Source organism: Canis aureus, chromosome 11, assembly GCF_053574225.1.
Source record: "Canis aureus isolate CA01 chromosome 11, VMU_Caureus_v.1.0, whole genome shotgun sequence".
Lineage (NCBI taxonomy): Eukaryota > Metazoa > Chordata > Mammalia > Carnivora > Canidae > Canis > Canis aureus.
The window spans coordinates 49,151,236-49,174,267 of record NC_135621.1 but is presented as its reverse complement, the minus strand read 5'-3'; the positions used below and the strand labels follow the sequence as shown (position 1 = coordinate 49,174,267).

The 23,032-nt window shown below is 38.9% G+C and overlaps 1 protein-coding gene across 1 annotated transcript in view; it reads left to right on the top strand.

Annotated features, from left to right (window-relative positions):
• The window catches only part of LRPPRC (leucine rich pentatricopeptide repeat containing), a 112,686-nt gene extending 96,263 nt beyond the window's left edge, over positions 1 to 16,423 (top strand). The window contains exons 31-38 of the mRNA XM_077915239.1: positions 643 to 731; positions 4,392 to 4,596; positions 7,015 to 7,154; positions 7,286 to 7,401; positions 9,878 to 9,952; positions 11,843 to 11,927; positions 13,897 to 14,039; positions 16,266 to 16,423. Of these exons, the coding sequence (XP_077771365.1) occupies positions 643 to 731; positions 4,392 to 4,596; positions 7,015 to 7,154; positions 7,286 to 7,401; positions 9,878 to 9,952; positions 11,843 to 11,927; positions 13,897 to 14,039; positions 16,266 to 16,322 (910 nt within the window). The 3' untranslated portion in view covers positions 16,323 to 16,423. The remainder of the gene's footprint in view (positions 1 to 642; positions 732 to 4,391; positions 4,597 to 7,014; positions 7,155 to 7,285; positions 7,402 to 9,877; positions 9,953 to 11,842; positions 11,928 to 13,896; positions 14,040 to 16,265) is intronic.
• Positions 16,424 to 23,032: the final 6,609 nt, after the last annotated feature.

The window sequence follows — 23,032 nt, the reverse complement described above, 5'->3', positions numbered from 1 at the left end:
CTTTAAAAAGTTGGGAGATTTTGTTTCAAATCTAAAGGCTGGGACAAGGTGGTTGTGTGAAATTTTTAATTTTAATGTAACAATGGTTTTAGTTCTGCAGTACGCTCACCTTTAAAAACTGTATGTATCTAGATGACAGAAATTTGAAAATTAATCAACCAAATGATATGGTGTTAGTTAGTAATATGCTTTCGTTTATATTTAAAATATACAGTGCTGAAAATAAATGTTCATTTTTGTTGCTGTGAAAGAATAGTTTTACATTTTATAATTATGGTGAATGTAGAGAAAAGAGGAAAAAGTATCCAGCTTAGGATACAGCAGAACAATGCAGGGCATGCAGTTATTTTATCATCTAATATGTCAGCATTCAAGAATCTGAACCGATTGTTTAAAAAAAATCTTGTACTTTGTTTCTTTTGTTGCTCATTTCCAACTTTGTCATCTGTCAGAATGCAAAAAAAAATTATCCTTCTATAACCATTGACAGGATAACACAAAAGCTGTCTCCAGGTCGATATTTTGCAGCAATATTTTTAACATACGAACAGTAGTTTTTATAATTTCACCTTGGTGCTCAACCATTTATTATCGTATCAGAAGCATGTCAGTAATTCCTTTCTAAATGTCTGCTTCTTTTAGCGCTGAGACCCACATCAAGGGCTTCACACTGAACGATGCTGCCAACAGCCTCCTCATCATAACGCAAGTTAGGCGGGATTATTTGAAAGGTATGTCACAATGCTTGACCTTTACGTCACATTAATGCCTCTGCAGATTTTTCTTGTAACGCCCTTCGAATACTTGGATAAAGGAGTCCATTTAGCAAATTACCTGCTTATCAAGAGCCTTTTGTGGTAGCTGAGAGACGTAAATTACTGTACATGCATTTATAATACAGCTTGAATATGAATGTACTTGTCATTTGACCACTTAGTCCAGTTTCCATTCCATTTAACACAAGATGGGTTTTCTTAAGATGAATCACAGCTCTTCAGACATGCAAAATTTGTGTTCCAGAACGAGAGAAAGTACAGGCTTTCAAGTGCGTTAAAATTCACAGCACAAGTCATTTTGCTTTGGAAATTAACATACTTTAGAGCATCTGAAACAATTCCCAGCAGTTGTTTCTTGCATATTGTGTTGGTTGTGTGTGAGATAGCAAATGAGTTAAATTGAGTGTTAAATGTGTGAGATTGTGCACCAAATGATTATAATATTGATTTTTTAAACTTAATCTAATACTTTTTCAATAGTTCATAATACCAACAGCAATAAAATACAGTGTTTGTTTGGAGTTTAGTGTTTTTCAATTAACGTTCAGAAGATAACCCCAGAAAGCTCCAGAGATGATTTTGGGGAAGACTGGAAAGGGGGCTGTTTGTTTAGTGGAGGGTATTTGTGGATCTGGAAGTCTTATGAGTGAACTCCCAAGGGGAAAACACGATGACTCTCTTAAATTTAGGTAAGCATCTTTTCTCCTTGGGCTTTAAATATGAATTTTAGTCAGTACAGTCAAACCATTAAAATCATGGTGTTGCCAGTACAACAAAACCCACGCAGGAAATCTTTAAGCAACATTGAAAAAGCTCTCTAACTGTTCAATATGATACCTCCTTTCTTCCTCGGTCTGTAATAATGATGTTATTCTTGATTTGCATGTTTATAAAATAATCTCACATCCTTGAGGAGGAAGTTGCTAATTGTGCAACTTTAATGTTGCCTATAATTCTTAAATGTGCTGGTTTTTAGATGTCCTCCTAATTGATTAAGACTGAGTATGTATGTGATTTCTCTCTTTGCAGAGTTTGTATTTCAGCACTCCTTCCCCAGGCAAGGCCAGCACACCTAGAGAGTCCTTTTGGACAGGGCTTGTTACTAAAACTTCAAAAGCTTTCATTTTGTTTTTTATTTTAAAAAACCCCTTTTTGTTAAGTTGATATTTTATGTAAAAAATTGTAAAACATTGAAAAGTTAAACTTGCTCCCCACATAAATAAGCTTATTTTTTTTTGTAAACATGGAGATAAAGATATGACACTTTTTTAATTTCAAGGGGTTAATTTTTGAACTGAATGTGAACTGAATTTGTTTAATTTGACTACTGTCTTCCACTTATATATTTGGTGCCCTGTGAAAACTACAAGAAACTTTATGATGTGATTTCACATCTATTCTTCTCAGCTATTCAGTACATCTGGAAGTTGGCTGAGAGCAGGAGCCATGACATTACCACCTCCACTCCCACATACCACCTCCTATGCCTTGCCATCACCTAACCTGTTGTTAGAGTACCGTGATCATTGTCAAGGGTGGGAATGGTGTTGGCACAATCTCTGTCTTCTTATCTTGCTTCGTGGCTGACTAGAGTTTCCAGTTTTTAAAATCCCTTTCTCCGGGGTTCTCTGGGTGGCTCAGCGGATTAGCACCTGCCTTTGGCCCAGGGCGCAATGCTGCAGTACCGGGATCAAGTCCCGCATCAGGCTCCCGGCATGGAGCCTGCTTCTTCCTCTGCCTGTGTCTCTGCCTCTCTCTCTCTCTCTCTGTGTCTATCATGAATGAATAAATAAATTTTAAAATAAAATAAAATCCTTTTCAGGTTTCTTTTTCTCAGTCCTATCTAAAACAAAAATAAAGCCAGTTTAATCTTAATATAATTTTATAAGCAAATGCTATTCTGGAATATTAATAGCTGATTTGTGGCACCTTTGCAATATAATCATTATTAGGAAATTAAGGTGACTGTGAAAAGGGGAAGAGTATGGGTGGGTACCATTTTGGGTGCCCCTTAGGTCCTAAACTATATAGAAAGCAAGTCCTGTTATGGAATTTGATTTAGGTTCTAAGGTCCCATGCTCCCTTAGGATAGACGTAAAATAATAAACTGTCCCAGTCCTCTCTCTCACGTAACCATAGATGCAGGCTCTAGGGTGTTGGATTCTTGGGTTGGTGTCTAGCAATATGACCTTGGGCACATTATTTAAACTATCTCAGTTTCTCACCTGTAAAATTGGTACTTCTCTCAGAAGTTGAGTATAGCTGTGTTTGCATGTAGTAAATGCTCGGCAAAGTAGAAAATGTTCAGTTTATGCTAGTTACTGTCATCACTATCATTTTCATATTTTTTTTTCATTTTCATATTTTTGTTATTCTTTTGATCCAATGGTAAGAAACTCTTCTCTAGCAGATAATACTTAGTTAAAATAATATTTTTTAAGTTGATTATCTCTGTATGACTACCAGTTAAGAAAATTTTATCAAGCTTTTTAAGTACAGATTGTATTACTAAAATAAAATAAATAACATTTTTGTTTCCTAGATATACATATGTATTTATAAAATTTTAATGAATGTGCCATGTAAACTACCTATTTTCTCTTTTCCCCATCTGAGAATCACTGGTTTAGATTGTAGATTGGAGTATTTAAAAATTGTTTACTCAGTAATAAACCCTCAATGCATTATGTTTTTTACTGTAGCACTTTAAAATAGACTGTTTAATTATTAGCTTTTCCCCATTCTTCTGTAGAAGATAGTTCCTAAGTCTTAGGTTTTTTTCTAGGTTACATTGCTTTAATTTTGAAAAAGCCAGGAAGTTTTTCTTGGTAGCAGTAGTGTGATTGTTATGCTAAATATTACATTTTCCCTCCAGTCTACCACCTTATCTTTAATGTGATGATTTTGCTTCACTGGCATATGAGTCCATAAATCAGAAGGATAGTCCATATTTATCCATAACCAGGTACTTACAAAAAAAAAAATCCTGTGGCTTTATCCAAGGGAATCTTATAATCTTTATTTTCTTTGAAAAATGAATGCTAGCAAGTATCTATGAAATATTCAGTCATGTAAAATGAATTTGTTAGTGTGGAAGTTGAATGTTCCAGTTTGGCCATGGCTGCATAATCGATCCTCTTAGGCTAGAAAGAGACATTGTTTTCAAGGAAGAATCTTTGGGATATTAGAAGATTTTGATAATCAGGTAAACTGTGAGTCTAATAAAATCTGGGAAAGCATGAATGTGGTAGAAGTTGTAATATTTTGGGAGACTCTTTAATTTTTAAAATTCGGATTTCTATTTTTCTGAACATGCCAGTTTTCTTGAAATTAGTCACTAAATGCTATTTCTGAAGGCAACCCACATTCTGTCAGTAACATTTGTATTTTCTCTGTGATTTAAAGAAGAAATTCTCTGCTCTCTGATATTTTATAGTCAAATCATTATTTTGTTTTAGGTTTCTCATAAAGTATTAATATTTTCTGTAATCTGGAATAAATTATTCATAGCTTTTTGTGGGTAGCCATTTGGTGCTCGTATTTAAAAGCTGGTTTTCAAAATGCATTAGTACAATTCATAAAAGAAAAACTCTGTCACCTGCTCTTCTATTGTAGAGGCCCTAACAACACTAAAAATGGCCTTGGATCTGAAGCAGATACCTTCTAGGGTAGCAGTGACCCGCCTTATTCAGGCATGTGCCATGAAGGGTGATGTAGAAAGCATACAGGAGATTCAGAAGATGGTAAATGGACTTGAACATTCAATTGGACTTTCAAATATGGTTTTCATCAATAACATTGCTTTGGCACAAATAAAGAAGTGAGTATTTTCAACTTTTCCTTTACTGGATACTGATAGCATTATCTCAAATACCACTTTTTAAAAACATTCTTAGGCTATTAGAAACTGTATCAACTGCAGAGGAAATATTGATGCCAGTTGCTGATTGTTTTCTGTTAGGGAATAATTATATGTTACAAAATGTGTTTTAGCTTTGAATGAGACCTTAGAACCACATTTAGCAAATTTGTAAATCCATGAAACTTTCTTCCATGGTTGGTAACTTTTCTCATTCATACTTGCCAGGCCCTGGTTGTTGAAACACTGATACAGATGTGAAAAATGAGTTCATTTCATTGTCAGCAACACTTGAGGGTGACACTCAACTAGAACATTGCAGAAGCAGAGGGACACGCAAGCTTGTTAAATAAAGATAGTCATTTCTGTTTTCCCCACTGTCCTACCCATCCCCTCCTGTCAACACACACCCATTAAAAAGGGAGGTGTTTAGAGGGGATTCTCTTACACCATCTCTAGATTCTTTGCAGAGACTTGCCACTGTATAGAAGTAAATAAATACTTCATTTTTATTAGCCTGGCTAGCAAAGTACATTGCTTAAGTTGAAGATTCGTGGGGATAATTATGGAATTGACACTCTTCATACTTCTAAGTGTTCTTTAGTAGTTAACCTCACATACAGTTAATGCCTTGTGATCATTAAAACGTAGTTTGTTTTTGCAGGGTTTTTTTGTTCCCATTTCTTTGGGTGGAGAAATTTTGCTTTTCCCTTTTAAAACCATTTCCTGCCCCAGATAGAACTTTAAATTTTCCCTTAATAAGAAAATGTGATGGGATGCTTGGGTGGCTCAGCGGTTGAGTGTCTGCCTTTGGCTTCAGAGCATGATCCTGGAGTCCCGGGATCGAGTTCCACATCCGGCTCTCCAGCTCCTTTCATGGAGCCTGCTTCTCCCTCTGCCTGTGTCTCTGCCTCTGTGTGTGTGTGTGTGTGTGTGTGTGTCTATTATGAATGAATAAATAAATAAATCTTTAAAAGAAAAAAAGTGATTAAGTTAGAAGAACAAGGAAATTAAGATCTGAATGAATTTTAAAATGTTACCATATTAAACATCATTTTATATGAGGTGGAGAATGTGTTTTTATTCACTATTAAATAATTATCTCACTAAAACCCATAAGAAAAAGGTATTAAAACAGGGTATTCGGGCAGCCTGGGTGGCTCAGTGCTTTAGCACTGCCTTCAGCCCAGGGCCTGATCCTGGAGACACAGGATCGAATCCCACCTCCAGCTCCTTGCATGGAGCCTGCTTCTCCCCCTGCCTGTGCCTCTGCCTCTCTCTCTCTCTCTCTGTTTTCATGAATAAATAAATAAAATATTTTTTAAAAATCTATAAAAAAAACAGGGTATTCATTTTTATTAGAGAATTTTTATATTTAGGTAAGAATTCCAACATAAAATTGATTATTTGGATGCAGAGTACCATATCATAACTATAAAGTATCGATCCAGGAGTACCTTGACCAAAAAGATAATCATGCAGATAATTTTTATCATAACTTGTTACACAAGGCTATGTCATTGTTTTTTGTTGTTTTTTTAAATGTAAAGACACTTTTTTTTTCTGAGAGTTTTAGTATAAATTGATTATTTTTCAAATGTTGTGTGATATCCAACAAAAACAAATTGATGTGGCTGTGGTTGATAGACATGAAAGTAGACATTTGAAGACATCATCAGCATCTTTAAGAATTCTGAGGTATTACGCATTATCTTCACCCCATGCAGTAGGGAGTAGTTGTTAGATCGTAAAGCCAAAGTTATAGCACTTAAAAGACTTTTCATTTTATACCCAACGAGCTACAAAATCAAATTAGATATTTAAGGTAAACTATTTTAAGTTATTGTCACTCACTGATTCTTCCATATGTAGTCATTTGATCTTATCTCCAGAGCATTGTTTTTTGTTTTCTGTGTTTTGTGTGTGTGTGTGTGTGTGTGTGTGTGTGTGTTTTAAGATTTTATTTATTCATGAGAGACAGACACACACAGACATAGGCAGGGGGAGAAGCAGGCTTCCTCGGGGAACCTGGTGCGGAACCTGATCCTAGGACCCTGGGATCACGACCTGAAGGCAGATGCTCTACCACTGAGCCACCCAGGCACCCCCTGAGCGTTGTTTTACAATAAGCACGTACTTCGGTTATTGTAGCATGAACTACCTAGTGATTGCTTTTGCCACCTATGTGTGATTGAGTTCAGTTTACATGGTGGTTTTAAGTCCAGTTTACATGGTGGTTTTTATTGGGTTAGTGATAGATATGTTTCCTTTTTTTCCTAAAGTATTTGTATGTGTGAATCTCAAAGTAAGTTCTCATATTAAAACTGCCTGCAGGAAATACTTTTTTTTTTTTACAGTTGATTTTACTTTGTCTTACAGCAATAACATAGATGTTGCAGTAGAAAACATTGAAAATATGCTAACTTCAGGGAGTCAAACCATGGAACCCCAATACTTTGGCTTGTCATACTTATTCAGAAAAATAATAGAGGAACAGATGGAACCAGCATTTGAAAAGAGTAAGTGAGCTTTTCTCGCTAAAGAACACAGAAGCACATTTTCTCTCTAGTGAGGCTGGACCAAATGTCATTGGTGGGCGAGTTATACCACTGTTTAAACAAAAGGTTTCTCTTACCCGTTACTTTTTCAGTAAGCATCATGGCAGAGAGACTGGCCAATCAGTTTGCAGTTTACAAACCTGTCACTGATCTTTTCCTTCAGCTTCTGGATTCAGGCAAGGTGGATGATGCCAGAGCTCTCTTACAGGTAATGACTCACCACACCTGAAGCAATGGGCCTTGTGACTTGAGAGAACTATGAGAAATTACTAGACCTAGGTATGGCATGGTAGGGTTTTGGAAACAGCATGGTGCTGCCAGTACATTTAAATTCTTTGTGAACCAAGGTCGCATGACAAGGGCTGGATTGTAAGTGGAGGTTGCTGGTTTTAAAGATGCCAGTCCAGGCTAGAAATGCCCTAGGACTTAAAGGGGAGTGAAGGAAGATGTGTTTTGCTGAATGATGTAAAAACAAATGTTTCTATACAGATAGGTAATGCAAAGCCATTCCTTTGATTTCCTACTTTAATTTCTCCAACACTCTAAAGACTGTACATCACCATGGCAACACAGTTTGCAAACAAAAAGTAGGAAATGTTTGCTTTTCAAGTACAGCTTCTCACTTGAATACTCAAACATTCGCAGTGCCTTATTCAAGGTTTATTAAGAGTTGAATTTGCTTTCTATTCACTTGCGTGTCACAGACACATTAAATGACAAATGCAGGTCTCTGTGGCCCGCGCTCTCAGTTAAATTAGCAATCTTCAGGGAAGGAGACAACTGTATTCATGCCATTTTAACAGCACTAAATAGAAAGCTGTGCCAAGTGCCGACAGAACGGTGGGTGATCGGAGCTGCCACTGGCAATGTACACAAACAGGCACCGCTGGGGAGCCCTTCCCAGCAGGTGGCAGTCAAACAGTCACTGCGATCCCGCCAACGGCTGTGTTTGTGTAGACTCCCTGTGTCAAATTGAGGCCCGGGACCAATCTCTGATAGTAAATAGTATTATATTCAGTTCCATTTTTACAAGCTGCGAAACACGTTAAGCGGTAGATGGGGAAGGTGAAACTGTGCCCCTGTGCTGGAGCTCTAGTTTTGATCCTTGAAGTTCATCTAGTTTGACAGATTCCAAGCCATTTTTAAAAGGAGTTCTTAAGTTTCTCTGTGTGAACAGTTTTGTGAAAGATGGAAATTGGCACTTGCCTCTGAGGCTTTTTTTACTTCTTATTCCTGGACAGAGAGAAACTCCAGCTAATTGGGAATGTTTTGGTTTGGTTTGGTTTGGTTTGGTTACTTTTTTTCCTACCCCCCTCCCCTTCTTTTTTAACAGAAAAGGCAGTTCTTGTAGGTAAGGAATTTCAGGAATTCTTTCATTGTCTTACCTTACTGCTTTTAGTGTTAAAAGTTCCATCTAAAAGGAATAAACTGAGGCTTTATCTTTGTGTGTACACATATCTAAGTGTACCTACTAGGGGGTGTGCATCTCTGCTTACACATGTCAGAGTCTTCGTTCCATTTTAACACACTATTTTGATAGTTCTTTATGAAGTGGCACTTGCTGTTTCATCTGCCAGCCTGTCCTGAGCCAACATTGTCCAGGCTCTTCCTAGAGTGCGTGCTGACGGCAGCCTTAGCTGGGAGGAGGCAGGGCTGCTGCCCGTGCCCTCTAAGCTGCACTCACACAGCGGCCTGTCTAGGGCTCTTGGTGACAGCTGTGCGTTGATGCAGCAACCACAGTTTTTTCGTTGTCATCCCTTCAGTAGATGGAGGCTTCAGATGATAAACCCTTTACCCATCCTTTACCTGCTTGTCAAACAGTCAAAGATTATTCTTGCTGCAGCGAAGAATACTTTATTCACAGATGTCGAAAACATCAGTTTATAATGTAAATGTTCTGTGTGTCCCCAAAAGTTCTTTTTATACTATTCGTTTTAGTATTGACAATGTTTTAAAGCTTTGAAAGAGCAATGTGCTTTTAGAAACTTAAAAGAATGACATCTGTGATGAGTGTAAACTAAAATATTGTCTTGCCATATTTGATTTCACTATAGCATCTAAGATTGGATAGACACTTGATTTATCTGGTCTGTCACATAAACTTTTTTTTTGAGTTTAACTTTTGTCTCTTTCTCAAGCGCTGGCTGTCTGTTGCAATGAAAGCCTTTTATAAAATAGAGAGATTGAAATCAGTCCTTTTGTATGCATAAGTGTAGGTAATTATACTTTAAAGAGAACTTGCTTTGTACATTTTAATTTTTATAAAGAAACGAGCAGTTATCTCCCTGACACCTTATTAAATGTATAATTAACCTTATGATCCCTAGCTCACTTGTGAATGCTTGGCAGAATAATTGGAGAGGAATAGTGCTTCTTTTTTTTCCTCTTTCTTTGCAGTCCTAAACCTTATTCTGCGGTTGTTGAAGCATTAGTTTAATTTTTCCCTTTTCTTTTTAAACAAACTTTATACTTGCAGCGCCAAGGGCAGCATATTCACGAAAGCTCAGCGTAGCTCGCATTTGTTTTCTGTTTTCTTGCCGTACAAAAATTGGTTGACGATTAGGCCTTCCCATTGGTAATGATACATTACTATATTATTGTGAACTTTGTTAATTGGAAATATTCACCTTGGTCTACTTGTTTATCAAAAACCTTCACTTACCAAACGATGTTTCGATTTTTAGAGATGTGGTGCGATTGCTGAACAAACTTCAATCTTCTTGGTGTTCTGTATCAGGAACTCTCAGAGACCAGGAAAGGTACTGTGCTTGACTTGCTGACAGATGTGGGATGCTAGAAGCCAGCCTTAATTCAGGGTGCTGAGTTTCACATAAGAGCTCTGGGTCGGTCAGTACCTTACCTAAAATCACTGTAGACACTGAAGATTTTGCTTATCTCTACTTCACTTTTTTAGATGTTGATAGAGAGTCCGTTCTGGCTCCTTTGTTTTACTGGAAATGCAAACCAAGTTCACGCAGTGAATTCCCTGTTCATGTAGTTGTGTGGAAGGAGCCCTAAGAAAGGACCCTTAACGGGTGCCTGGCTGGCTCAGTAGGTGGAGCATGGGACCCCATCTTGGGGTTGTGAGTTTGAGCCCCACATTGAGGGTGGAGATAACTTTAAATAAATAGATAGATATCTTTAAAAAAAAAATAAAAAGAAAGTAAGAAAGTTGCCCTTAGAAATGGAAGAGAAATATCCTATTGCTTAGGTCATTTGGTCCATTTAATAGTGGGGAAGCACTTGAGGAGAAAGATACTTCACTGCAGAGTGTCTCCATGCTGTTGTCTACTTCTGGCCAATTTCTCAGGTCCAAACCATCAGGTAGATGAGCCATTTGGCTTTGAAACTAGCATTTGCCACAAATTAATGTTCTCTAGTTGTATAGTTACCTTATTTACACGAAAAGTGTGTGTGTAAACAGAACCAAGTACTATTTTTGATGTTAAAAAAAAAACAAAATCGTATCTCCAAAAAAATTTTTGTAGATATGATTTTATCATTGAGCATAGCAAACCTCATTCTTAGGTTTTTGGGGCACATATAAAGTTTCAAACTGAGGGCCAATTGTAATGTTTTATGCAAAACATTTAGGTTTCCAGTCTGAGAGGTCCGCTTCTCCTTAATTTCCCCCACACTAACACACTGTTTTTTCTGTTTTTAAAATGTACCTAATTGCACTTTTTATCTCTTATATTTATTTATAGCAAATAGCTTTTCAAAAATATTTAGTTGCCTTTTCTTTTTCCTTTCAAAGAGACTATTTTTTAAATTTGTGATTAAAAAGTATGAGACATCCAAAAAGCACTTGGCACTCTACATGTCTGTGCCCATATGCCAAGTACCTACTGCCTTGCTTGGAAGATGGACAGGAAGTGTCCAGTAATATATTTGCTCAGAGCATTCCTCTCAGGAGACTAAATTGCAGGAAGTCCTGGAAGGATTCAGATCCAGTTATATAGATTGAATAAATATGTAATGAGTGAATTAGAATTTTTTAAAATTCCAGTTATATTGTCTAGCTATTTGACAGTAGGATAAATAAGATATAGTTTCTTTTGTGAGCTGAGAACGTGGCATAAAGGTATAGAAATCCATCCTTGATTTATGGAGCAATATCAGAACGTGTTTGGTTATCACTAGGGTGTGGCAGGTAGGAACTAAACCCATAGGTTAGTCCAGATAACCTCTGAAAGTACTCAAGTAAACATTCCACTGAGATCTGGAAATGGCTCTGTTTATATACAAAGCAGGGAAAACTTCAGAATGTTTAATCAAATTCTTCATTTTATTTAAAAATCTTGGCACCTTAAGATACAGTTAATATATCTTTGTACCCTTTGGGATTTTATAACTTCTTGGGAAGGTTACCAGTTGACAAAAGAAGCAATCTTTATGATATTTTAGAAAATTATTCATAGACATGTGAATAGAATTTCATTAACTTTTGAAAAATGCTTGTTTGTTTTGGCTGTAAATTATTAAATCAACAATAAATACTAAGATATACAGAAGGGGGAAAAGGTAATAAATTGAATAGACAGTTGTGTTGTAATTGTGAAGATTTTCTGAAATAATGTCCATATATCAGTGTTTTATTTCACTCTTCTTTCAAGTTGTGGTAACATTTCCTATATTTAATTTTCTAGGCATCCACTCTGAAGTCTTTGTTAGAATTGATTCCTGAATTAGTTGAAAAGGAAGAAGTATACACTTCTGCCATGAAAAGCTGTGGTAATAAGTTTAATCTGACTTTGTTATTTAAGTGATTTAGATATTTGTTGTATAGTCAACTAAGTTAGTCTTTAGCTCAAAGACCGTAATCCTTAATATCAGGTAACTATGATATAAATAATTGATTTAGCTTTAGAATATGTTTTAAAACTACGAGAAAAAATATGTAATTATTCATAGAATTAACATAAGAGTATTCACTGAGCATCCTTGGCTGGGCCCAGCTATGTTGAATAGGATCCCAGACTCCCAGAAAGCCCTGGAAGTCCCCTTGGGTGAATACACCCGGAAGCAGTCTAGTCTCCCCAAGGCCACCTGAAACAACATGAAATAGATACATATTTGAGACTATCACGTGACTTGTCTTGTTCCTTTGGTACCCTCCCCACCTGCCTATACTTGTGAAATAACAGATCCCTTAATTAAAAAATGGGCCCCAAGATTTTACTTTAAATCACAGTTGAAATTCCAGTCTTCTAAGCAGATGATTGCCAGCTCATCACACATGAAAGGGAACCAGGCTAAAGTCTTCTCAGTAATCAAGATAAGTGTAAGCATTTCCTCTCTAGTTATGATCACCTGTCCATCTGCCACCCACTGATCATGTGAGGCAAGGGGCAATTAAAGAATTACTTTATTGATTTTACTGTTGTCAGAACAATAAACTGCAATCAGAATTAGTAAATTGGTTCTCTGTTTTCCACCCTTACGAGGGGACCATGATATATTTCAAAACAGAGGCAGTAATCCTAAAACTTCTTATGGTGCCTGGGTGGCTCAATGGGTTAAGCATCTGCCTTAGACTCAGGTCGTGATCCTGGGATCCTAAGATCAAACCCTCCATCAGGCCCCCTGCTCAGTGCGGAATCTACTCCTCCCAACCCACCACTCCCCGCCTGTGTTCCCTCTTTCATGTGCTCCTTCTCAAATAAATAAATAAAATCTTTTTAAAAAATCATAAAACTTCTCAAAGTTCCACTAGGGGGTTTGGGAGATGTTAAATAATTACTACCAGGAAATAGTGTCAAACAGCATAAAACTGCCACTAAATTATGTAATGTCACTCGGGAATTGGGATGGGGAGGAGCCGGGAGACCATGAAGGTAGTAACAGGCCACATGGGAGAGTTTTCTGAGTAGCTTCCTGGACAATAGTAGAGCTTGAGGTGAGCCCTTGACAGTGGCAAACAAGGGCTTTGGCCCCTGTGGGGACCAGTTTTCCTGTAGAGCGGAAATTGACTTCATCCAAACTGCAAAGATCTGACAGTTGATGAGTTATCCATGCTCACTCCCTTTGGGGAGATACTTATTTTACAATAGGAGAATGTATTGCCAGTCTTTTTGGTGTTGTTTAGCTGATGATCTTCTTTTTTTTCTTTTTTTTTTTTTTTACGATTTTATTTATTTATTGATGAGATACACAGAGAGAGGCAGAGATACAGGCAGAGGGAGAAGCAGGCTCCATGCAGGGAGCCTGATGCAGGACTTGATCCCAGGACTCCAGGATCATGCCCTGGGCCAGAGGCAGGTGCTAAACCGCTGAGCCAACCAGGGATCCCCCTGATGATCTTCATCTTGATGTAGATTAGACTTCCCCGTAATTTACACAACCCTCACCACAATAGTCCTTGAGTTAGCTTGATTTCAAGTGTGGTTTTAAGCAGAAGCAGGTTGCGTGGTGTGTATTTACTTCGTGATTGAGGACTTTGGTTTGTAGTCACTTTAACTGTCATGGGTCTTTTAATAGCCTTATTTGTCCTCTTCTCTTTCATCCTGAATGATGCTGAATGAGAGGTGTGGGGAGGAGTGAGGGACCTGTGGACTCTGAATGTGGCGTTTTTGTTGAAACTAGTTAAGTATTCTTTTGCCTTGGGATAAAGGGGTTCAGGAATCCCTGAGTGGCTAAGTGTTGTTGGGAAAAGAGGAAGGTAGATTGTTTTCATCTGTGATTAATGATATCTTTCTTCCAGTCTTAGACAAGGATGCTGTATCTGCTAAAGTGCTATATGAAAATCTGATTGCAAGGAATATAAAATTGAATGATCTGTTACTAAAGCGTTATGCAGTTTTGCTGAAGAATGCTGGAGAGCCTGTCCCCTTCACCGAACCCCCTGTGAGTATTCCTTAATTAAGGGGGGGAATACCTCTAGAGATTTATGTATGCTCTGTATTAATGTGTAGAAAAAGTAAGTTGAATACTTAATTGCATACGGATTAGATCTCTGTGAAGAAGCCTCGGAGGAAGGCTTCAGGAACTGAGCAGTCATGCTGCGGGTTTGGCTGTGGGAGAACATAGCCCTCTGGGGCTGAGGTTTGAAATAGAAGGTCAATTTCAGACCTTCAACTATAGGTATGGATTTATCAAATGTCCTTGGGGCAATTCTCTCATCATTTCAACTTTGAAATAGGATTTAATGGCCTGTATTTCAATAGCCAAGCACATTGTCTCCCTGTGAATTACTTGTTCATTTCAAGCAAGTTGGTTATTTCTTAATCTAGGATTTTTTTTTTTTTTAGGTAGAATTGACATAATAGTTTCAAGTATGTAATGTAATGATTCCATATATGTGTATATAGTAAAAGGATCACCACAGTAAATCCATTAATATCCATCACCACACAGTTCGGAATTTTTTTCTTGTAATGAGAAGGTTGAAGATCCACTCTCCTAGCTACTTTCCAATATTCAATACAGTATTAAGTAGAGTCACTGTGCTGGATGTTACCTCCCTATGGCGTGATCGTTTTATAACTGGAAATTTGTACATTTTGACTCCCTTTCACCCCTTCTGCCCACCTGAGGCAACCACCAGTCTGTTCTCTATACCCATGAGCTTGGGGTTTTTTGTTTGTTTTTTGATTTTTTGTTTTTGTTTTTTAGATTCCACATAAGTAAGATTATATGGTATATATTTTTTCTTTCTGATTTATTCCATTTAGCTTAATGCTCTCAAGGTCCATCCATGTTGTTGCAAATGGCACAATTTTTCTTTTTTATGACTGAATAATGTTCATATATATCTCATATATGTGTGTATCATATATTCATATATCACCTTTTCCTTATCCACCCATCCATTGATGGACACTTACTTGCATTATCTCCATGGGCTGGACTACTGTAAATAATCAGTGAATAGTGAACATGAGGTTGCATATCTTTTCAAATTGGTTTTGATTTCTTTTGATTAATATTGAGTAGTGCACTTCCTGGATCAAATGGTATTTCCATTTTTAGTTTTCTGAGGAACCTCCATACTGTTTTCTATGGTGGCTACACCACTTTACATTCCCACCGACAGTGCATGAGCTGCCCTTTTCTCCACATCCTCACCAGCACTTTTTATTTCTTGTCTTTCATATCGACAAGTATGAGGTGCTCATTGTGGTTTTGATTTGCATTTCTGTGGTGATAAGTGGCGTTGAGCCCCCTTTTCATGTGTCTGTTTACCATCTGGACCATCAGGTTCTCAGCCCATTTTTAATCAGTTGCCCAGGACATTTTGTGTTGTTTTATTCTATGTTAATAAGAGAAATCATACATGTGGGGCGCCTAGATGGCTCAGCCCATTAAGCTGATTTCAGCTCAGGTCATAATCGTGGAGTCCTGAGATCAGCCCACATAGGGCTCCTTGCTCAGCGGGGTGTCTCCTTTTTCCTCTGCCCCTCACCCTGCTCATGCTGTCTCACAACCACTCTTTCTCTGTCTCAAATAAATAAAATCTTTTTAAAAAGAGAGAAATCATACATGCAGAATTTTTTTTTATTGTATCATTAAGCTGCAAGTCAGTACTCATGTTTATTTGAACCTTCCGTAGTCAGGCTTAAAGGCTGCACACACATCACATGTGTGCACACAGTGGAGGCTCTCAGTGCTAGCTTTAACTCTGGACTTGGGCCCTTCAGCTAGTGATTCCGTGAGCAGAAAGGAGTGCTGAGGCTTGAGGGGATAGCGGTTGCCATGGGCCCGGTGGTCTTTGCTATCAGTTTGTAGCACTTTATGACTTTTGAGGGTTTGGTTTGGTTTTTTTTTGTTTGTTTGTTTGTTTTGTTTTTTTTTTTAAGATTTTATTTATTTATTCATGAGAGAGAAAGAGAGAGAGATTGAGATTGAGAGGCAGAGACACAGGCAGAGGGAGAAGCAGGCTCCATGCAGGGAGCCTGATGTGGGACTTGATCCTGGGTCTCCAGGATCACGCCCTGAGCCAAAGGCAGGCACTAAACTGCTGAGCCACCCAGGGATCCCTGGTTTGGTTTTTTATGACTTTTGAGTTTTGTGCCATCAGTTCTCACTGACGACTACTCCTGTAACTTCCCTCCCTTTTTGTCTCCTTAACAGGAAACCTTCAAATTTTATAGAAAGCAGCTAAGGGATTCAAGGGAAGACCCTTTGTGAAACAAGTAGGCAGTACTTTATTTCCTGTGTATTTGTGACTCAGTGTCTAAAATGTTATTTTTTAAGTATATTTGAGAGGACAATAAATAACTGAAAAGTTACTTTGTGTATTTTTTTATTCGTAATGTATATGTTCAACACTTTATTGACAATACTGTGTGCAGGTATGCATGTAGTCACTAGACTTTCTTGGGGTTTGCCTACAACATAAATCTGTGGCATTTTCTTTGCGGCTTCTGATGTTTGAAGCTGTCAGTTTTCAGGGTTCTTCTCCTAGTGACTCTTCAGGTTCCCTGCTCTGTTTTGTTCATTATTTTCATAAAAATGTTATTCCTTTATTGAAGATTTGCTTGCTAATATTGTTTATCTGAAAATTTTGGAGCTAGACAAAATGATAGTGAGCTTTCTAAGGCTTTACTGTTCCATAATAGGAATTCACTTCATGTGTGAAACCCTACATAATCTTCCAGTTTTGTAAATTTTTGGCACCAGCAGGCATGTTATATTATAAGTCATCACATCTAGCACTCATCTTCCAATGAGAAATGGAAACTTAGAGACTGTCCCTTGCCTTTGGTCAGGGTGCTATTTGCCAGCGCCTAGATGTTCCCCACTGTGCTTTTCCCTTCTACCATGGAGGCTTCTGAAAGGCTCTGTTCATAGCCATCTCTAACACTGAGCCCTAGCCATGACTTTGATCATGGAGCAGAGCAGTGCATTTCCTCTTGGCTTGGTTTCACGTTTGCCAACACAAGTACACCAGGCTTTCTTACTTCATACTCATCCTTTGAATATGTGATTTTATATATGAAGGACATTGTGGTTTATATTCAGGTTTATCAGTTATCAGACTTTCATGTCTGTCAGTATCTACAGTCAGTAGTTACTATAAAAGAATTCATGCTGGGTTGTGAAACAGTTTACCATTACAAATATTTCTTAATATGTAACAGTGACCTATTTGGGGATTAGGTAATCTATTATCAAAAATGTTGAAAATGTTTTATTTGAGGTTATCCTCATTTTGGTATATTCCTTATCCACTTGAAGTCAGTGGTTCCCACTACTTACATGAGGGGAGACCTTGCCTTGAAGGAAGACCTGGCCTCATGCTGGTTGTCCTGCTTACCTGAGTTATGGACCCAGCTGTCCTTCATCTAGAGCCTGCAGATGCCATGAAAAGGGAGGGGTTGATGGAGGGAAGCCAAGAAGGAAATGTCATCATGGCATTGGCTGTGCTTTCCTTCATCTCTGTTTTGTGGAGTTAGACCAAAGGGTACAGAGGCTTTGGCCGATGCCAAGGCCCAGCCTAGAGGACTCTCCTTTGTTTGCTCCCCAGGTGTGGGACCTGTACCTGTTATGGCTATACCTATATTGCCCGACTGGCCATGAGCCTCACGCCATTAGTGATTCTGCTGCAGCAGGCCTTATGTTTTGCAGTTATGCTAACCATAAGTTAGTGAAGCAACATTTTATTGACATTCATTCAAATAGGTCTCTCAGATGAGGCATAACCTTGGGGCATACACTGGACTTCCCAGTATTGTCTGGGCCAGAGACTGAGGGTACAGTCTTATTGCATGAAGTGACTCTAAGCCATCCTTGAATATTGACTGGTAAAATGCAAGGCAGTGCAGGGGAAATAGGTACAAATCCCTCATCTAGCCTTCTAAACAGCACTTATGGCTTCCCCTTTTGAATTTAAATATTTAAAGTATGATTGTATATACCAGGTGGGCTAAGAAATGCTTTCTAAATATCTAATAGAAAAATTGAAACAAATAGAAATAGAGAGCACATACAATTATAGCACTCAATACATTTTAGACTAAGCACACAGCTAACTCTAAAAATTAAATGTCATAGTAAACCTGGGAAGTATAAAATGTTTTATATGTAATTGTATGTTCGTGTATTTGAACCTAATGTAATTTTAATGTGAAATGCTTTGAATAAATTATACTCCAAAAACTTGTGAGCTTCTTCATTTTAATCTTATCAGATTTTTAGCATAATCACTTTTATCATTTCAAGGAATTTAGCCTTAAAAATTTTTTTTAGTCTTAAAATTTTAAACTAAAAATTGGTAGTCTGTCGCAGCCAGAATTTCTTTGCTAAATGGTGTACAGTTTGTGTGTAGAGAACCAATAATAATATCACAGCTTCTCTGTTGTAAGGACAAGTAAATATTTGAGGGTACAAGGTTAGCAAGAATTAATAGTAGGGGTGGATATATGGTAAATGGACACTGAACATGAAGGGGTTTTTATCTGTATTGTCAGAAGGAACATTTCCACAGCTACACAGGTGTCTGGGACTGCTACACAGAATGGTCCCGGGCACACTTCACCCCTCATGCATTATTAACCTGCTGTCCCTTTCTCTGGCGTGTTTACTGCAGCTTCTCTGCCCTTCTCCCCACCTAGTGTATTAGTTGTCTCTCCAGGACTCCTGCAGCCATTTAAAAGAGCAAGTATCATGCAGCTTGTGAACTCCCAAGGCCTGGTTCCCTATGTTGGGTCTATAGCTCCAGACTTTGCACAGCCGTAGCCGCAGGCCGCCAGTGTACTGTTGTCAAGTCCCATCTGCTCTTTGGTGCCAACCATGGGCACCCACTACCGTGCATTGGGCACCCCTCTTACCTCACGTTCACGATGAGAAACTTTGGGCTTACAGAAGTTACTTTACCCACAATGATCAGAATCACAGTGATCTAGCACATGGCTAGGACTCCCGACTTCCCAAAAAAAACCCAATCCAGTTAAATCTTACATTCAGTTAAAAATCCAGTTAAAATTCGAATTTGAATCTCTAAACTGTTAGGATATTTCTGCTTTAAAGACAAAGCAAGGTTTTACATTAAAACAAATGTTCCCAGGCTGGACAGCTTTACACTGTACGATGATTTTCCTCCATTTAGTCAAACACACAGTGCTTGGCATAAATGCCAAATTTGTGAATTCCAGTAAATTACTAAGTAAGCTTTGTGTTGCAAATTGTTCTTCCCTGTACAATTTATTCCTCAAGTCTGCAGTGGGTACTCTACACACTTTTTCTTGTGTTTGAGCACAATTTTCATTTAATATTTGTCTTTCGACAAACCAGTATTTGTAGAGTTTCTATAAAGTGCAAGCAACATTCCTGAAGTATGGTCTAGCTAATAGCTGCAGGGGGTACACAATCATGGTAATTTATCACTTTGCTGTTTCCATTAGAAATGTATCCTGCTTTCAGACCCATGGACTTTACAAAGCCCACATTATGCAGCCTTAGTACAAATAAAGGAAATGGCTGCATCTGCAAATTCAAAATAAGCACTTATCTTTTTTCTTTTTTGCACGAAGAAAAGAAAACATCTGGTTCAGGCAGAGCAAAAACACTGAACCGACTTCATACTTACTGCCCCTGCACGTCTGTTTGCACATTGGCTGGCTACTGGGATCCACGTTTGCAGAGATCTCTTGAAAGTAGTATGTTCACCAACCCTGCTCCAGCCATGCATTTGCTGAAATTCTCTTCATTATTTACTTGGCTTTTGTCGTTTCCTCCCCTAGACTGTGAGCTCTTCTGGTGCTCTGCAGACACACTAGTTAGAACCAGGCACTGGTCGGCACCTGGTTGTACGTCATCGAATGAAGCAATGAACACAGCGCCTGTCCTGCTTTCCACGCCATGTTCTTTTGGAGAGGTGTGTGTTGCATTTATCGGACGGTTTCCCCACATGCACACTTGTATTCCTGAGATCAGAGATGCCATTCTGTAGCTCAGAGCTAGGATACTGGGAGTCCAGGCCCAAGAAATCGTTCAAAACCCATGTTCCCACGTGAAAACATGTTCAAGTTTACTGCCAAGAGAAGGAGGAGGGCTTTCAAATCATGATGGAAGCAGCTTCAGTGCAAGAGGGATCAATAAAAATAAAGAGCTTCACTTTTTAACATGGGGCAGTGAAGCTTTTTAACAGTTTGGGGAAACAAGGAATAGCTCTGGCTTACAAAAAGACGAGCATGGGCACTGTTACATGGAAAGCTGAAAAGTATTATCAGCCTTTGAGTTGGTGTGCATTAAAAAAATCTCAACCTATTGCTTAAAATATTACTGTTTTGTTAGCTGCTACTTCCACAGGTGCTGCTGTTCCCCAGCTGCCAGCAGAAAATGGGTGGTGCTCCACCTGCCTGCCGCCTCCCCTGCCATAGCGGTCTCAGGCAGAGACCAGATAATAGGGACCAGGCTATTCCTCTGTTGCCTGGCCACTTTAAAGGAAGAACCAATCCTATCAACAAATGACAGAGGAGATTTGAATGATCTAGTTTAGATTATGAAAATAGGAGTGTTTGCTTTCAGGCATGAACACTGGCTGTATTCTTGAAAGAACAGGTCAGCCAGCAAGATGCTTCCTCACTCTGCTTCCCAGTCCCTCCTTGCTCTCCCCCTTGGAGCCTGATTGGTGCTCCAGGCACGTGGCTGGGCTGAAGGAAGGGGCCTCTGCCACGTGACTAATACTTGGGTCTCAGTAGAGACCCTATGGTTACCAGGTCTGTGGTTAGCACTTAGATTTGGTGTCCGTTTAAATGTCCCTGCTGCTAGCTGTTGAATTTGGATTCAAAACAAGAGGTCGAGTAGAAGAAAGAAAACAAGTAGAAGATATCTCTGTGAACCTGACTGGTGAGACTAGCTTGACCCAGGGCAAGATTAGGTCTTAAATCATTTTTATAGGAGCAAGAGCAGGAAAAAAGGATCCCATCAGAAATACTGAGTCAGGAGCCTGGGTGACTTCAGTCAGTTAAGCGTCCAACTCTTGGTCTCAGCTCTGATCTTGATCTCAGGGTTGTGAGCTCATCAAGCCCTGTGTTGGGCTCCACTACGGAGCCTACTTTTAAAAAACAAAATAAATATTCTGAGTCCATACAGGTAATTACTTTCTGCTTAATTAAAATTTCCCTGTCAATAGCATGATTTGAGATTGGAGGGTTTAAAATGCAAATTTCAAAACCTTCACCTTCTGATTAAGGGTCTATGAAGCCTACAGCCTTGGGACAAATCCAGCATATTGCCTTTTTAAATAAATAAATGTTTCACTGGGTCACAGCCATACCAGCAGTACTTTAGAATTGTCTGGGGTGGCTCTCACACTACAACAGAGTTGAGTAGTCGAGAAAGGCACTGTGGCCCTCAAAGCCTGAAAAACTGACCCTTAACAGGAAAAGTTTGCAACCCTTGCTCTTGATAATTACTCACAAGCAGATCTCTCCCTTCAGTGCAGGGAGAGGCCGAATAGACAACCTGCATGCTCTTGGAGGAAGTTTGTTTCTTTGGTCTTGTTTCAAGAAACAGACCCCTGAAATCAGAATCTCTGGGGGTGGGTCCAGGGTGGACAACTAGGGTGGAACCAGGATGCTCCAGCAAAAAAATGACAGCTACTGGATTTCTCCCATTCTCCAGCCTTGGCACTTTGCCCCCTTTCCCCACAGTCCTGCACACCAGAGCCTACTGAGTCATTAAAGCCCCTGGAGACTGGCCAAAACTCAGATGATGTACCCCAGTGGCTGTCCTCACTACATGTTGGAATCCCTGAGGAGTTAATGGGAAAAAAAGCCCAACATCCTCTTCCTCCTCCCTTCTCCATACAGGCCTAAAGCCTTTAGGTAACCACAGTATGGTTATGGGAGAAGCCAGGATGCGCTGGAATAGGATGAGGAAGGCATCTGTGCAGATTATGGGGCAGCTTGATACAGGAGATACAGCCCCAGCAGGGTGAGAAGGGTATCCACATACTAGAAAAAATGTGGTGTAGATGGGAGGTTGGTTATATACAGGGGATTAACCAAATGAAAAAATATGAAGGCCACTGGAATCCAGGTTTCTTGCAATTTGAAAAGGGAGATACAAATACAGAAAGGAAGAAAATTAGAATCAACTCTGTGGTGTACCGCAATTTGAGAATCGGATGTATTCATGTGAACTCACAGGTACAGGTAGGTGTTTATATGTGTGCATGTGCACATGTACACACACATGCAGACCTGTGTACATATGTATGCATTCTGAACTTTGTCTCCTGAGAGGGCCTGGGGGTAGTGATGCCCCAGTAGCAATGAGCAGACTAATCACTCAGATCTTGGTTTCTAAATACCATTTTTCACTTAAAAAAATCCAAGATTTTTTAAAGAAATGTCTGCTTTTCTAAGCACTGGGTCTAAGGACTGGGAGTGGAAAAGTACAAGATGAGCCTGAAACACTTTTTTGTGAGTGTTCACACAATATGGAGACAGATCAAAAGATGCAGAGGTCCACTTGAATGGGCACCCAGGGCCAAATCAGGGATGATTTGAACATAAAAATTAATAATGATATTAAGGGGTTATACCCATTGAATAAAACAGGAAACTACAATTTTATATTGATGTAAACTAAAAAATGAATAAATGGAGGCTTAGTGAGCAATAGGTAACTTACATTGTTTCAAAGCACCTATCTACAAAATGCTTATGAATTACCAAAGAAGGGACTCGGTTGTGGAGAGGCTCAGCAGACATGCCTTGTGTCAAGGGAGCCGAGTGCACACCTTCAGTACAGGACAAACTGCAATCTTCACCACAGGATTCAGCGAGAAGGGTGTGTCACTTCTGTGACGTGTCTGCCAAAGGAAATCCCTGTGATATCCCATTAAATTTCTGATCTGAGTTCCATCATGAAAATATACCAAACCCAAA